This window comes from Scyliorhinus torazame, chromosome 7 (genome assembly GCF_047496885.1).
Source record: "Scyliorhinus torazame isolate Kashiwa2021f chromosome 7, sScyTor2.1, whole genome shotgun sequence".
NCBI classification, from domain to species: Eukaryota; Metazoa; Chordata; class Chondrichthyes; order Carcharhiniformes; family Scyliorhinidae; genus Scyliorhinus; species Scyliorhinus torazame.
In genome coordinates, this window is record NC_092713.1 from 170,650,879 (window position 1) to 170,666,691 (window position 15,813).

Here is a 15,813-nt window from a genome sequence, read left to right on the forward strand (position 1 = left end):
ACTGCAAGTCTAGATATAAACCTAATCTCGATCAAGACCTCCGCACCACTTAGTATCAGTCACTGAGGAGTGCCAGCATAGAGGTATTGGCAAAAATTCAATCTCTGGTGGCTCTCACACATTGCCAGTGAGATGAAAGTAGATCACCCTCACTGCACCAATAATCTTTCACTATGACTACTGCGTCCAAAACTCCTGGAGCAAACTCGAGTGAGCGTCACGGGCTTGTGGGAAGTACATGAATGGGCCAAGTCCACATGCTGGGCGGCATGGTGGCACTGCTGCCTCACAACTCCAGGGTCGCAGGTTTGATTCCCGGCTTAGGTCACTGTGCGGAGTTTGCACTTTCTCCCCTGGTTTCCTCCGGGTGCCCCAGTTTCTTCCCATAGTCCAAAGATGTACAGGTTAGGTGGATTGGCCATACTAAATTGCCCCTTAGTGTCCAAAATATTAGGAGGTGTTACGGGGGATAGGGTGGAGGCGTGGGCTTAAGTAGGGTGCTTTTTCTAAGGGTTGGTGTAGACTCGATGGGCCGAATGGCCTCCTTCTGCACTGTAAATTCTATGACTTTTATGCTCTTGATTTCCCAAACCCACCTCTGGAAACACAAAGGCTCTCCTACCTGGTGCAACAAGAGAATCCATGGGGGTCTCTGTGTTTTCACAATCCAGATCAATTTCAGTCTGGTCCCGACACTTGCCCCGGTCAGGGTTCCTGGAACTTGCCAGCTCAGTCAGTCCCGGTGAAGTTGGTGTGTTTTTCAGATCCAGCTGCAGGTTTAACAGGCTGGTTTGTTCATTAATCTGCTGCTTGTCAAGCTTGCTGTTTTTTGCAGTATCCACATTCTCATTCTCTGTGATCTTGGGGTTTTCTGTCCCCACTTGCACGATGGGCAGGTTCATGTCAGTACCCAGCTTTTGACTTGGGCGGCTGTGTGGAGACATTTGAGACACATAAGACAAGACACGTTCTGCAACCCCTTTTTAAAATCCCAGTTCCCTTTTCCCCTCTTATCTCCTGAAACCAGTTCTGTTCACCTATCACCCCAAACTTCAACCCACATTGACTCCCTGTCATACAACATTGGACATCAAAGGGAGCATCAATCACATGCGGATAAAGATTTTCCTCAGAACCAGGGACATGCTGGCACCTTCTGGCTGCTGAGTGAAGTCCAATTCAGGCCGCACTGCTCCCTTCCCATCAGATCCTTGGCCCCTGGTGGTCATTATCAGTATATCTCCAGATGGCCCAGTGTAGGAGCTGGCTAAGTCCCCACTCCACATGGATCTGAAAATCACATGGAATTGTTAAACTAGGTGAATTAAGGCTTCACCCCAGTCTTCTCCCGATCGTTCTGCCTGGTGTGAGGGTTAAGGTCAGGGAAGCCCAAAGGTTCACGTTTTCCGGGTGAGGATGCAACCCTGGTCATTGTGCACAATCGCACCACTGGAAAATGCACCCTCTCTCTGTATCTAGCCCACCCTGGCCAGATAGAGAGGGGAACAACATTTAGAGCCTTTAACTTAGTAAAATAGCCAGGGCGGCATGATGGCACAGTGGTTAGCACTGCTGCTATGGCGCTGAGGACCTGGGATCGATCCCGACCCTGGGTCACTGTCTGCATGGGGTTTGCACGTTCTCCCCGTATCTGCGTGGGTTCCACCCCCACAACCCAAAGATGTGCAGGTTAGCTTGATTGGCCATGCTAAATTGCCCGTAATTGGGAAAATAAATAATTGGGTACTCTAAATTTATTCAAAAAAACTCAGTAAAATATCCAAGAGTTGTTCACAGGAGCATTGGCAGAGGAAAACTAAGACCAAGTCTCGATGGAGTTTCGAACGATGAGGGGGGATCTCATTGAAACCTACAGAATACTGAGAGACCAAGATAGACGTGGAGAAGATGTTTCCACTAGTAGCAGAGACTATAACTCAAGGGCACAGCCTCAAACTGAAAAGATGACCCTTTAAAACTGAGACGAGGAGGAATTTCTTCAGCCAGAGGGTGGTGAATCTGTGGAACTCATTGCCACAGAAGGCTGTGGAGGACAAGTCACTGAGTGTCTGCAAGACAGAGATAGATAGGTTCTTGATTAATAAGAGGATCAGGGGTTATGAAGAGAAGGCAGAAGAATGGGTGTGAGAAACATATCTGCCATGATTGAATGGTGGAGCAAACTCGATGGGCCGAATGGCCCAACTCTGCTCTCATATCTTATGGTTAAATCCAAAGTAGGCAATGTTAGGCAAAATTACCAAAATCTTGGTCAAAGTGTGAAGTTGTAAGAAGTGACTTATAAAGGAGAGAGATGGAGAAATTTAGGGAATGATCTCCAGAGCTTTGCACCTTGGTAGCTGAAGCACTGCCACCAATGGGAGGGAGGATGGACAAAGTAGTGGTTAAGAAGTCAGAATTGGAGGGCCCAGGGAATGAGCAGTGGTAGCAAGCTTGTCCACCTCTGAGATTGTGATACAGGTTACAGGTATCTGGAAACACACAGGGAATACTGACACTTTAATGATCTCAGGCAATCTCATTTCAGTTACTGGGAGTGGGAGTTGGTGTACACTGGGATTGACCAATGTTTCTCTTGCGTTTCAAGAGCCAGGTTGTCTAAGATTGCAAACAGTGGTTGGATATGAGCCTGGAGGTGTGAGATAAATGTAGGGATTTCAGATATATTGGATTATATGGAGTTGGTGCAGTAAGGGTTAAAAGCCTGGGTTAGTATGTGACTGATACAGTCATGTTTTTAAATTTCCTAGTTTGAAAAGATGCTGACTTTTTGGAGACTGAAATTAAAGCATCGTAAAAGTTGGGCTAATGGAATTTTGCTTATATGAATAAGGTTCCCTGGGGAGTAGATAATTAGAGACATGTATTTAGTTTAGTAAGATGATATAGTTAATGGGAAGGGTCAGGAGCTGAAGCAGTCAGGTGTTGAATTTTCAGTTTTTTGAAATTCAGTTTTAGACTGGGATGTGGACAGGCAAGCAACTTCTCTGAAAACAGTGAGTTTTGATCTGTCTGTGAACAGGAGCAATTTCTCTCAAAACAGTGAGTTAAAGATTTGCCTGTGAACAGGACAGGAGCAGTTTCTCAAAGACTGGCAAGTTAAACAATAGTTTAAGACAGGCAAGAATCTGCAAGCTGGTTCCTGAAGGACATCTCTTCCTCAAAGCAGGGATCCAAGACATCTCTATTAAGCAAGTATTCCTGGGTCTATGAACTACATTTAAAAGTGGATTTTGATCTCAGATGTTGTTTGAGTGGAGATAATAATAGTAATTAGGAATTAATGTTTAGGGCGGCACGGTAGCACAGTGGTTAGCACTGTTGCTTCACAGCGCCAGGGTCCCAGGTTTGATTCTCAGCTTGGGTCACTGTGCTAAGTCTGCATGTTCTCCCTGTGTCTGCGTGGATTTCCTCCGGGTGTTCCGGTTTCCTCCCACAAGTCCTGAAAGACATGCTGTTGGGTGATTTGGGCATTCTGAATTCTCCCTCTGTGAACCAAACAGGCGACGGAGTGTGGCGAATAGGGGATTTTCACAGTAACCTCACTGTAGTGTTAATGTAAGCCTACTTGTGACAATAATAAAGATTATTGTTATTATTGTTAAGCATGGTTTAACCGGTAATTGTAAGCTTTTGGCTTTATGATGTTCAAGTTGGTAATACTGTGTTAGTAATAAAGTTTGTTTTAATGTATCATATTCCTATTTGTGTGTGGAATCAGTCCTGGAGCCAAATATCCTTTCCTCCCAGTCTTACAAAAGTAATAAAATATTGGGGTTTCCAACGGTTATCCTAGCATCTGTTGGGGTCTGGTCTGAGATTGTATTCGGCGTCAACACCTGATGATCTGCCTCCAGCTGTCTGGCCTCCACACCACCACCATTAGTTGTCCAGCATGTCCATCCTTGGGCTGCATTGCCAACTCCCATTAGTCCCCTTAAGTGAATAATTTTAGTCTGTAAAACAGCCTTTATTTCCACAATTATTTTAATGTCTCTGACTTTTCTCCTGTTTTCCCCAGTAGAGTCCTGGTGATTTTTCATCAATTTGAAGTGACACCAAGGACATTTCTGGAGGATTGAAAAGTCTAACCATGGGTTAACCATGGGTACATGAGAAGATGTTAAACTCTGTTAAGGCAGTTTTACTTCCGCGAGGACAGACCCACTCTAATACAGGATGCTTTCAAATAGAGTTAATTCACAAGGTTAGATCACTTGGGGTATGGGTAATTTATTAGTTTGGATAGAAGCTTGGCTGACGGACAGAAGACAGAATCGGGATAAATGGGTCTTTTTCTGGATGGCAAGATGTAACTAGTAGGGTGCCTCAGGGTTTGGTCCTTAGGCCCCAGCTATTTATAATCTATATAAACGACTTGGATACAGGGATAGAAGGTTCTGTAGCCAAATTTGCAAACAACACAAAAGTAGATGCATTGAAGAAATAAGCGGCGTAAAAATGGATAGATAGGTTAGGAGAGTGGACCAAAATGTGGCAGATGGAGTTTAACCTGGATAAGTGTGAGGTCATGCATTTTGGTCGGAAAAACGGGAAGGCAACTTATTATCTAAATGGTGAGAGACTTTGGGTGAGGGATCTGGGGGTCTTCGTTCATGAGTCACAGAAAACAAGCATGCAAGTCCCAGATAGTAAAGAAAGCAAATGGAATGTTAGCACTTCTAGCTAAAGAAATAGAGTATAAGGGTGAGGAAGTGTTGTTGCAACTAAACAAGGCATTCGTGAGACCACACATGGAGTATTGAGCACAGTTTTAGACCCCTTATTTGAGGAAAGGTGTAGTGGCATTGAAGGTAGTTCAGAGGTTAACTAGGTGGATTCCAGAGATGAGGAGTTTGTCGTATGAGGAGACATTGAACAGTTTAGGCCCATACTCTCTAGAGTTTAGAAGAATGAGGGGAGATCAAGTTGACATACACAAGATGATAAAAGGTATGAATAAAGTAGACGTGGAGCGGATACTTCTCCTTGTGGGACATTCCAGAATGAGGGGTAAGAGGTAGCAAATTTAAAACAGAGGTGAGGAGAAACTACTTCTCCCAAAGGGTTGTGAATCTGTGGAATTAGCTAGCCCAGAGTGCAGTGGATGCTGGGACAGTGAATATGTTTCAGAAGTTAGACTGATTTTTTTTTTTTAATTAGTGCACCCAATTCATTTTTTTCCCAATTAAAGGGGAATTTAGCATGTTCAATCCACCTACCTTGCACATCTTTTGGGTTGTAGGGGCGAAACCCACGCAAACACGGGGAGAATGTGCAAACTTCACACGGATAGTGACCCAGAGCCGGGATCGAACCTGGGACCTCGGCACCGTGAGGCAACAGGGCTAACCCACTGCGCCACCGTGCTGCCCTGGACTGATTTTTAATTGGTAATGGGTTATGGAGAACAGGCACGGCGGTGGAGTTAAGATGAGGATGAGATTAGCCAGGATCGAATGGCGGAGCAGATTCGATGGGCCAAATGGTCTAATTCTGTTTCCATATCTTATGAACTTCGGGTTGCCAGCCCTCCCAGGCTTGCCCTAGAGTCTCCCAGAATTAACCTTCCTGACACCACGCCAAGGAGCCCGGGAGGAAAAAAAACAACCAATGAAAGGGTTCCCACGCACCCAGAATACAGTCAGGACCACACACTGGATCAAGTAGTTTCTGAAACATAAATGGATAGTGGGTACACTCATTGCCATTACAGCCTGTCAACATATGTTGGAGCAGAACATTTGGACACGGAGAACCCCTTCAATATGGTTCAAGCACAGCTGTCACTATCAAGAGCTACTGACCTTGTATGTGACCTGCCTCTCCACGAGCGTGCCTTTATTTGTTCTCGGGTACCCTTCTCATCGGGAATTGGAAGACCACATTCATGCTCCTTGGGCAGCTGCTGCAATAGTCCCTCCTCTTTGCTGTCCCCTGCGCCATGGCTGAGATTGGTCTCCTCCCTCTCCTCCAGTCCGAGCTTTGCTTCCTTGTAGAGGGACCTGTACCTCCTTTTGATCCGCAAGGGTTCATCCAGCCTCAAACTCTCCCCAGCCTCGGAATTCCGGCCACGAATCCTGCTCGCCTTGCACTCCTGATCCCCATTCACTTTGGGCGAGATGCCTTCCTTGGTCTCTCCTGTGGGCTGCCAATTGTTCCGAAGTGACTGACTCTTAAAGCCTTCTCGTTTGCTGCCTTCTCCTTCTCCGGCCTCCTTAGCCTGCTGCTCAGCAAGCCGCTGGAGATTCTCACCTTCGAAGATCCTGGAACGGTGTCTCCGATACCTGCTCCCCTCCAGTCCTTGCAAGGCCTCAGCGAATAGAGCTTCTCGGCCGCTCATCTGCATGCGCCTCCTCAGTTGGCTGGTTCTGGCCTCCCAGATTGACATGTGTTTGTGCCGCCTGAACTCCCTCCTGTATTCAAATGGAGACCAGAACACAACGATACAGAAATCGAAAACCGCACAACACAATAAAACACAGTGGCATGCCAGGAACAAATTAAAAAGGTCACTGACAGTCAGAGACAATTAGTGTTACATCTGAGAGAGAGTAAATCTGATATTCAGCCACAAGTCTCAGGAAACATTTCTTGTTTCGCTAATGACTTTCATTACAGCTTTTTTCTCAAACCATCATCACTCCAGTTAATTATTACCAGACTTCTACCTAATCAAGTTGTTTCTCAACGACCCCATGTTCCCATTGCATTGGATTACACGGCAGACAGGTTGTATTTTAGAGTTCCATCGGCTGAGTTTTGTAGTGATAATAATAATAATCTTTATTAGTGTCACAAGTAGGCTTATATTAACACTGCAATGAAGTTACTGTGAAAATTTCCTAGTCGCCACATTCCAGCGCCTTTTCGGGTTCACTGTGAAGTAACGGTGCTAACCATTGTGCTATCGTGCCGCCCTTCTGGGCACTTCTGAACAAAAAACAAAGTGATGTTAAGATTCTGGGAGATTTCACATTATAATCACTGAGGTCAGTCCAAAGATAGTCTAACTTCAATCAATCATCAGCATCTCACTAATTAAAACAATAATTGACCTGCCACATAATCAATGCAACAGCAAAACTCTCATGTTGTACATGATCATTCTCCTCTCTCACACTCCTGTATCTGGAACAGTCACCTCTCTCACACACAGCACACCCGCACACACTCGCTCGCACTCTTATACACAGTCGCTCGCACTCACACAAGCTCACTCGCATTCTCTCACGCACGTTCGCTCGCACTCTCTCACATGCGCTCGCTCTCTCACTCGCTCGCACTCACACACTCGCTCTCACGAACTCGCTCGCACTCTCACACTCGCTCACTTGCACTCTCTCACACACATACACTCTCACACACACTCACACTCTCTCACACACACACACACATTCTTCTTTAGATCTTTGTACATTCTATTCCTTCACTTCCCCGGCCCTAAACTTTCACATTCTACAAGTTTCCTTCATCCCCCATCTGAGTTGTGATAAATTAAATTGCACTTCTCATGTTTGAAGATACCTATTACCTGTGCCTCCAATCTGTAGAGTGACATTTACACCCTTAGCTGGCTGCCCTCTCCCAATCTAAAGGCTTTGGAAAGCCAAGTGTGCCATTACTTACTGAATGTCTTGCCCCTTAGCCTTGTCCAAGCAAAGAATTGTGGAACTCCTCCCTCCTGCCCTCTCTTAATCCATTTGTCCAATTAAACTAGACTCCAGCTTTGATGTTAAGTGTGCTTTATCTACTTACTCTGTGGACGGGAATCCTGGAGCTGACATGGGGCTGACCTCCTTTGCTTTCTGCAATGCGTGCTTTTGGTTGATAGCTTCCTCTTCTTCCTGCTCCTCCTGGGGGGGGAAGAGATTGAGCACATGGATTCATTGCAATGTGTTTTCAAACCTTCAAGGCCCAGGTTTTGATGAGGATTCTTCACATTCATGGCCCAGACAGCAATGTTCACTCATTCAGACACCGTTTGGTATTTCTACAGTGCAACTTATACCCTCAATGTGTGAATTAACTTTACAGACAATGACCTACACTTTGAAATTTGCTCACTTCCGATTGTTGTCGTAAGTGTGCAGTAGGAAGACTTCCGGTGGCGGCCATGGAGTAAACAGTCGCACATTCAGCAGCTCTCGCCCTTAGTAGCTTTTTTTTATGGTGTTTAAGCCGGATAATTCAGAAAATTTCTCAACATAAGTTGATCGAAGGGAGAGGAAAAGGAGGTGACCCTCAATTTATGGAATCGTGGCCAAATAAGAGTCGAAAAAGGAGAAACCAAAAGATGAGTGAAAGCAAGAATCAGGGGCGAGATTCTCCAACCCCCCGCCGGGTCGTAGAATCGCTGGGGGCTGACGTGAATCCCGCCCCCGCCGGTTGCCGAATTCTCCACCATCGGATATTAGGCGGGGGCGGGAATCGCGCCGCGCCGGCTGGCGGGCCCCCCCACCCCCCCGCGAATCTCCGGCCCGGATGGGCCGAAGTCCCGCCGCTAAAATGCCTGTCCCGCCGGCGTAGATTAAACCACCTACCTTACCAGCGGGACAAGGCGGCGCGGGCGGGCTCCGGGGTCCTGGGGGGGGGCGTGGGGCGATCTGGCCCCGGGGAGTGCCCCCACGGTGGCCTGGCCCGTGATCGGGGCCCACTGATCCCCGGGCGGGCCTGTGCCATGGGGGCACTCTTTCGCTTCCACCTTCGCCATGGTCTCCACCATGGCGGAGGCGGAAGAGACCCCTCCACTGCGCATGCCGCTGACGCTCCCGCGCATGCGTCGCCCGGAGATGTCATTTCCGCGCCAGCTGGCGGGGCACTAAAGACCTTTTCAGCCAGCTGGCGGGGCGGAAATTCGTCCGGCGCGGGCCTAGCCCCTTAATGTTGGGGCTCGGCCCCCTAAGATGCGGAGCATTCCGCACCTTTGGGGCGGAGCGATGCCCGACTGATTTGCACCGTTTTGGGCGCCGGTCGGCGGACATCGCGCCGTTTCCGGAGAATTTCGCCCCAGAGGTCATTGAGCTCAATGGTAACGAGACAAAGCGTGTCAACGCCAGCTCACTGATTGATGGAGCAATGGAACGAGTACCTGGATGAGAAGTTCGCCCGGCATCGCAAGGAGTGTACAGAAGATGTAACCCAGATGACAGCCTTGATTAATGAGGTGGTTGACCGCGTGGAGGAGAAAATGACGACCCAGGGACAGAAGATTCTAAAGCTGCAGGACACGAGGAGGAGTCCACTGCAATGGCGTTGGAAATTAGCATACTACAGGACAGCCAGAAACGACTGCTTGATAACGTGGGAGAACCGGTTTCGCAGGCAAAATATCCAAATCGTCGGGGTGCCAGAGGAGGGATCAGATGCGGGAGCGTATGTGGGGAAGATGTTGCAGGAGATGGTCGGGGCCGATGTGTTTGACAAGCCGATGGAGGTGGACCGGGCGCATAGGGTGCTCATATGTAAGCCCTAGGGTCGTGAGCCCCCGAGGGCCATGGTGGTGAGGCTACATCGATTCCTCGACAAGGAGCATATCATGAAGTGGGCAGGCAGACGAAAGGGTACATGTGGGAAGAATCAGAGATCCGGGTGTGTTGAATCCCAAATTTCTTTATCCGTCAGTCTGGCCTCAATAAAAGTCGAGATGGATTTGCAAGTATAACATTAGTTATTTTATTCAGCTTGCAAGCTACCTAGTCCACAGTGATACAGATAACATGTTGCTCTCTGCAGCCCCGGGAACTAAGTGAATGTCCCAGACAAAGAGATCAGTACTGATACATTCAAATGGCATCAAGTTTCACATACTCGACACCCATAGGTCATCCTATGTCCCTCCTGACTTGTTTGATCTATTCTGATTGGCTCACTTCCAATCCCTTTCTCCGGCCCCTATCAATTCAGCATCACTCTCATAGACACACCTCTTCCTGCTTTTTTCCATTCGGTCTAAAATCCTTTGTCTCTACTTGCCAGAATCAAAGTGGCTTATTTCTACATTACATTAACTAATATCTCTAAAGTAACTATTTTATATCACATTCGTCATTTGATGCCATTTGAAAGTATCAGTACTGATCTCTTTGTCTGGGACATTCACTTAGTTCCCGGGGCTGCAGAGAGCAACATGTTATCTGTATCACTGTGGACTAGGTAGCTTGCAAGCTGAATAAAATAACTAATGTTATACTTGCAAATCCATCTCGACTTTTATTGAGGCCAGACTGACGGATAAAGAAATTTGGGATTCAACATTTGGTGCCGAAAACCGGGATTTCTCAGGGCGATCCTGGTCCAACTGCGAAATCAGAATTAGACTGATTATGAACAGGAGGATGGGGAACGAGGGCCCTCAATGTAGAACTGGAAAATGACCGCGCATTGATTGTTCCCCTCTTCTTATCGTCTGATTAGTCTGGTCACTCGCGGTTGGCACAGAAAGACCGCCTCGACGAAATCACAGGTCAGTCTGGGGATTAGCATTTTAATTGATGGGATTTCATTTTTGAGTTAATTCGGCTGGGGTAGGCTATATTGTTGATGGGACATTTAAAACTATAAATGGTTCAACTTCATTTGTGAGTTAATTCGGCTGGGGTAGGCTATATTGTTGATGGGACATTTAAAACTATAAATGGTTCAACTTCATTTGTGAGTTAATTCGGTTGGGTTAGGTTATGGGAGGTCGATGCGACATTTGAAATTGAAAATGGTTCACCTCCATGTGAGTGTGTGTTAAAAATATAGTTGATTAAGCTAAAATTGTCTCCTTGGACTGTAGTGGCGAAAAACGCAGTTCCGAGGACTAGTTGAGATTATGGGGAATTCCTTGGATAGCACAAATGATCCAGGCATGCCACTGCAAATATTATGTGATAAGTATCCGGACAAAGCGAAGGATTTTAGAAAATTGTCAGCACAGTTAAGAACTAAAATGGGAGATGAATGGCCACTAGGGGGCACCAAAGACCTAGAAATGGTTAAGAAAATCCAGGGACAAATTTGGAGAAAAAATCAAGGTATGAAAGCTAAAGAATTAATTGGATTATGGAGGCAATATTGTCAAGAGGAAAGAGATAAGATTATGTTGTCTAGCTTGCAGGACAATGCCCTTAAAATGGGGATTCCAATTAGTGAACAGGGTAACCTAAAAACATTACAGATCTTGAAAAAGGAATGTGCATTTAAAAAAAGAGCAAGTAGAGACAGGAAAGACGCGGGTCAAACAAGAGATGAGCTACGTAGTTCAATGGCTGGCCTTGAATTGACAGAAAAAGAAAAATTCAATAATTTGGAAAAGTCAGTAAAAGTTCCGTCTGCACCCATAGCATGGTCTGCGCTCATTCCAGAACCACCAGAGTACAATAATATATACCCAGTCATTGCTCCCCAGATTCCAAATATGCCAGAAACTCAAGACCTTTTGGATGATAGTGTGGGTGATAGTGTGGGTCCTGATTTACCAACTTCACGACCAGAAGAGCAAAAGGAACTCTGTCCCACAAGCCCAGTTAGCTCTAGGACAAGATCTCGGACAGCGAGAGAGGGGCTTGACCCTCACCAGAAACAATTAAGCATATCACCTAAGTCTCTCCAAACTAAGGAGAAACCACAAGATTCGGGAACAAAGGAAGCTGAAACAACTTCTTTTGAAGAGAAAGAACTCCCCCTAGTGACAGGGAGAGACGTTGAAGTCTTGGAACAACCAGGGGAAATAGCTAGAGTGCCCCCTGGTGACATTCGGAGACAGTTACCGATTAGGAAGATGCGAAACCCTGACGCAGTGACTGCGGGAGCGAACCCCACGATAGACGTTTACTTCCCATGGACACCCAGTGAGATGATGGCTATTATGGCTACAATCCCAGATAGAAAAAAATCTCCTGCTGCCTTCGTGGATTCCTTGAGAACTACCATCTCAATTTATCAAGCTGATTCAAGGGACCTCAGGGCCCTAGTCCAGCAGATTTTAACCCCAGCAGAGTACCGCAATTATCTTAACCACCTGAATTATGCTAGTCATGCTGCACTTCAGCAGGCCTATGCATTAGACGACGATAGAAGGACACAGATCTTGAATGCGTTGAATAGCACATTTCAAAGGCCCATAAATCTTTCTGTTATCTTAGACCTAAAACCTAAGAAGACTGAAGAGCCAGAGGAATTTCTGGAGCGTTTTAATGAAATCTACCGGGGGCAGTCAGGCGATTTGCTGTATCAAAATGGTCAGAATTCCCCATAATATTGTGCTATGTTAATGCATTGCCTACCACCTTCTGTGGTTACTGCTGTGAAATGTAATAACATGAATTGGACAGAGAACGACCCTTCCCAGATGGCAAGGACAGTCAGATTTTATTGGAAGGAGGGTGTAGGCCAAGAAGGAGGCTCAGTTACAAAGGTTAAGACTGAGTATGTAATGAAAAAGGATGATTGGCGATCCCAACAAGCGGCAGAAATGGTAGTTTACCAGCAGGAGCCCCAATATAGTGACTTTGGGTGGGTGGATCAGCGAAGAGGAGGATACCAAACCCACTCAAAGGGACCCTCACCCCCTTTTTATGGCCCACCGAACGAATCAACAGCTCTACAACCGCAGCCCCCTCTGAGGGGCCATTGGTCTACTGGAAGAAGAGGACGGGGCAGAAATAGAGGGAGCAATGCATGTTTTAATTGCGGCCGTGTAGATTACTGGCAACAGGAATGCCCCTTTAAAAGACAGGCAGTAGAAGGAGATTATCCGACCCAAAGGAGAGGGTACCCACCAAGGGGAGGACAGACGAGATACACTGACTTCTCCCAGGAAAACCCTTTCCCAACACAGGATTGACTAGCTAATTTAGCCATAAGGACTTCCAATCGGACAGGGAACCTATTATCTCTCTGCAGATAGGAGATCAACATCACTCATTTGTAATCGACACCGGGGCAGCCATGTCTTCTGTGCAATCAGCACTTAAATTACCATTATCCGACCACACGCAGCAATTGTCAGGGTTCCAAGGACAGGTGTGTGAGTATCCTATTTCTGAACCTGTGACAGTCACTTACGAGAATAAGTCTGCAGAGCATTAATTTGTAGTGACTACTGGATTGGACTGTAACTTGTTGGCCCGAGATTTACTGTGTATCTTCCAGCTACAGCTAGAATGCGGAGATGAGGGGGTAACGGTTACATCATGGAGGATGAGACAACAGTGCTATATTTCTATCACCCCCCAGTGGTGGACGTTAGACGTTGAACAGTCACTGCATCACGTTACCCTGGCCTATGGCAGAACTGGACGAAACAGGGAGTTGGAGGACAAATACCGGCCATTACTTGAGACCGAATGGCCAGTCAAGGTTACAGCCACAGTCACGGGAAAAGGAGGTACAGCCTATTTTGTTACAATATCACCACATTTATGGCCACAGTCAGCTTCAGTATGCCCTCATATTACACGTCAGGTCCATGACCAGTACCATGACAGGGATATGGGGCGAATGGTCAGGAGGGCAGTGGATCATTCGGATCCAACAGACTACGCACTTCAAGTCATGCCGGACGGCACTACCATAAAATATTTTGAGGTCCCTGAAACGATTAACACTCGACTGCAGCATCACAGGGGACATGATGTGCTGGAATATGTCAATCCACAGGTCTGGGCGGAATACCCATCACAAGTGGGAAAGACAAATGTTACACCTATTAAGGTGATGATTAAGGATCATGTAAAGCTACCTTCCATTCGACAATACCCCCTGAAATCTCAAGCTGCTCCATCAATAGATAAATTAATTCAAGAGCTGTTGAAACAGGGTATTTTGGTCCCTTGCCAATCAGAATGTAACACCCCCATACTTGCTGTGCCTAAACCAGCCAAACCAGACCAGTACCGATTAGTACAGGATTTACGTTCAATTAATGCCATTGCACAGCCGTTACATGCTCTCGTCCCTAACCCTGCCCACATACTGGCTCAAATTCCAGCTCAAGCCCGGGTCTTCGCCGTAATTGACCTTCAGCACGCCTTCTTTGCCCTCCCACTTGCGACTGAAAGTCAATATTTGTTTGCCTTCACTTACAATGGACAGCAGTATACCTGGACCCGACTGCCACAGGGGTTCGTCAATTCACCTACACTCTTCTCCAGATGTCTGCAGACCCAACTCCAGGCCTTGACATTGGAGCATGGTTCCACTCTGGTGCAGTATGTAGATGACATATTGGTGGCAAGTCCTGACGAGCCCAGTAATAGGGATGATGTGATCCAATTATTGAACCACCTATCCTCGTTGGGTTATGTTGTTTCACAAGCAAAGGTCTTGGTGGCTCAGAGAAAAGTTAAGTTCTTAGGAGTTTTACTTACAGCCACAGAAAGAAGTCTCGAACCCAGTAGGATTGAACCAATATGCCAATTCCCCGCCCCTACAATAGCCAAGGAGGTTCGTCATTGGCTGGGTATGATGAATTATTGTCGGCAGTGGATACCAAACATCGCTGTCTATACAAAGCTGCTGACGCCTTACACTAGTAAAGAGGGAAACTTTATTCTCACCACCGAGGCACTCGAGGCCTTCCGTTGCCTGAAGCAGGCCTTGCTACAAGCACCGGCCCTCGGTAGGCCCCTATACGACCGACCATTCCAGATATACTGTGCTGTTCTGGAAGGATGTTGAACAGCGGTACTCACCCAGCAACATGGGGACAAGCACCGGCCCGTAGCATATTACTCTTCCAAACTCGACCCAGTGGCGTTGGGCCACCCTGTTTGCACCCAGATCTTGGCAGCGATATACAATAGTTTGCAGGCTGCTGCCAACATCACTCTCCAACAGGATATTACGGTGTATAGCTCCCACTCGGTAATTGCACTATTGGGGCAACTGCAGACTCAGCATCTTACCGCAGCTCGTCAGAATAGGTATGAGATATACCTTTTGAACAATCCACGTCTGACATTTAAATACTGTACCACTATCAATCCAGCCTGTTTTCTTAGCGGTCCCCCTGTCAATGAGGACGCGCCTGGTGACGACTGTTTAGCCTTGATTCAGGAAACTACAACAATAAGGGACGATCTGAGTGATATTCCGTTAGAACAACCTGACATGATTATGTATGTTGATGGCAGTGCATTAGTAAGCCCCACTGGCCGGAGACTGTCCGGTTATGCAATCATAGATCAGGATGGTCTGATTCTAGAAGCGGCAGCTTTCCAGACCCCTTACTCAGCACAACAAGCCGAACTTTTTGCCCTCACCCGTGCATGTATACTTGGGGGAGATCGCCGGGTAAATATCTACACTGACTCCCGATATGCTTTCGGGGTAGTTCATGACTTCGGACAACTCTGGAAGAATAGGGGATTCCTTACCTCAGCAGGCACAGAAATATCCAACCGGGGTTTAGTTAATGACCTACTGCAGGCCCTCCTTATGCCAGCGCAGATTTCCGTTATTAAATGTGCTGCCCACACGAATGGTACAACCCCAGTTGACGTTGGTAATGAACGAGCAGATTGTGCAGCGCGAACAGCCGCTCAAATTCAGCAAGTGATGGTGCCTAAGATGTTAAGTCAGACTAAACGATCTACTATAAATATGTCTGCTTCTGAGAAGTCAATGCCAACCATCCAAGACGTCATAAGGTTACAGGAGGACGCTCCTGAGAGTGATAAACAAATGTGGAAACGGTTAGGTTGTACATATGATTCTGTTTCCTCTTTATGGACCACGCCTGCACATCAGACTTGTATGTCTGATGTGCTGGCTTTATGGGTCATTGAATGTGTACACTTTGCA

At 46.8% G+C, this 15,813-nt stretch overlaps 1 protein-coding gene across 1 annotated transcript in view; it reads right to left on the reverse strand.

Annotated features, from left to right (window-relative positions):
* The window catches only part of LOC140426708 (probable voltage-dependent R-type calcium channel subunit alpha-1E), a 1,526,345-nt gene that overhangs the window by 345,911 nt on the left and 1,164,621 nt on the right, over positions 1-15,813 (reverse strand). Inside the window, exons 20-22 of the mRNA XM_072511794.1 lie at positions 7,780-7,877; positions 5,829-6,437; positions 623-930 (exon numbers count right to left, since the gene is read on the reverse strand). Coding sequence (XP_072367895.1) covers positions 623-930; positions 5,829-6,437; positions 7,780-7,877 — 1,015 coding nt within the window. The remainder of the gene's footprint in view (positions 1-622; positions 931-5,828; positions 6,438-7,779; positions 7,878-15,813) is intronic.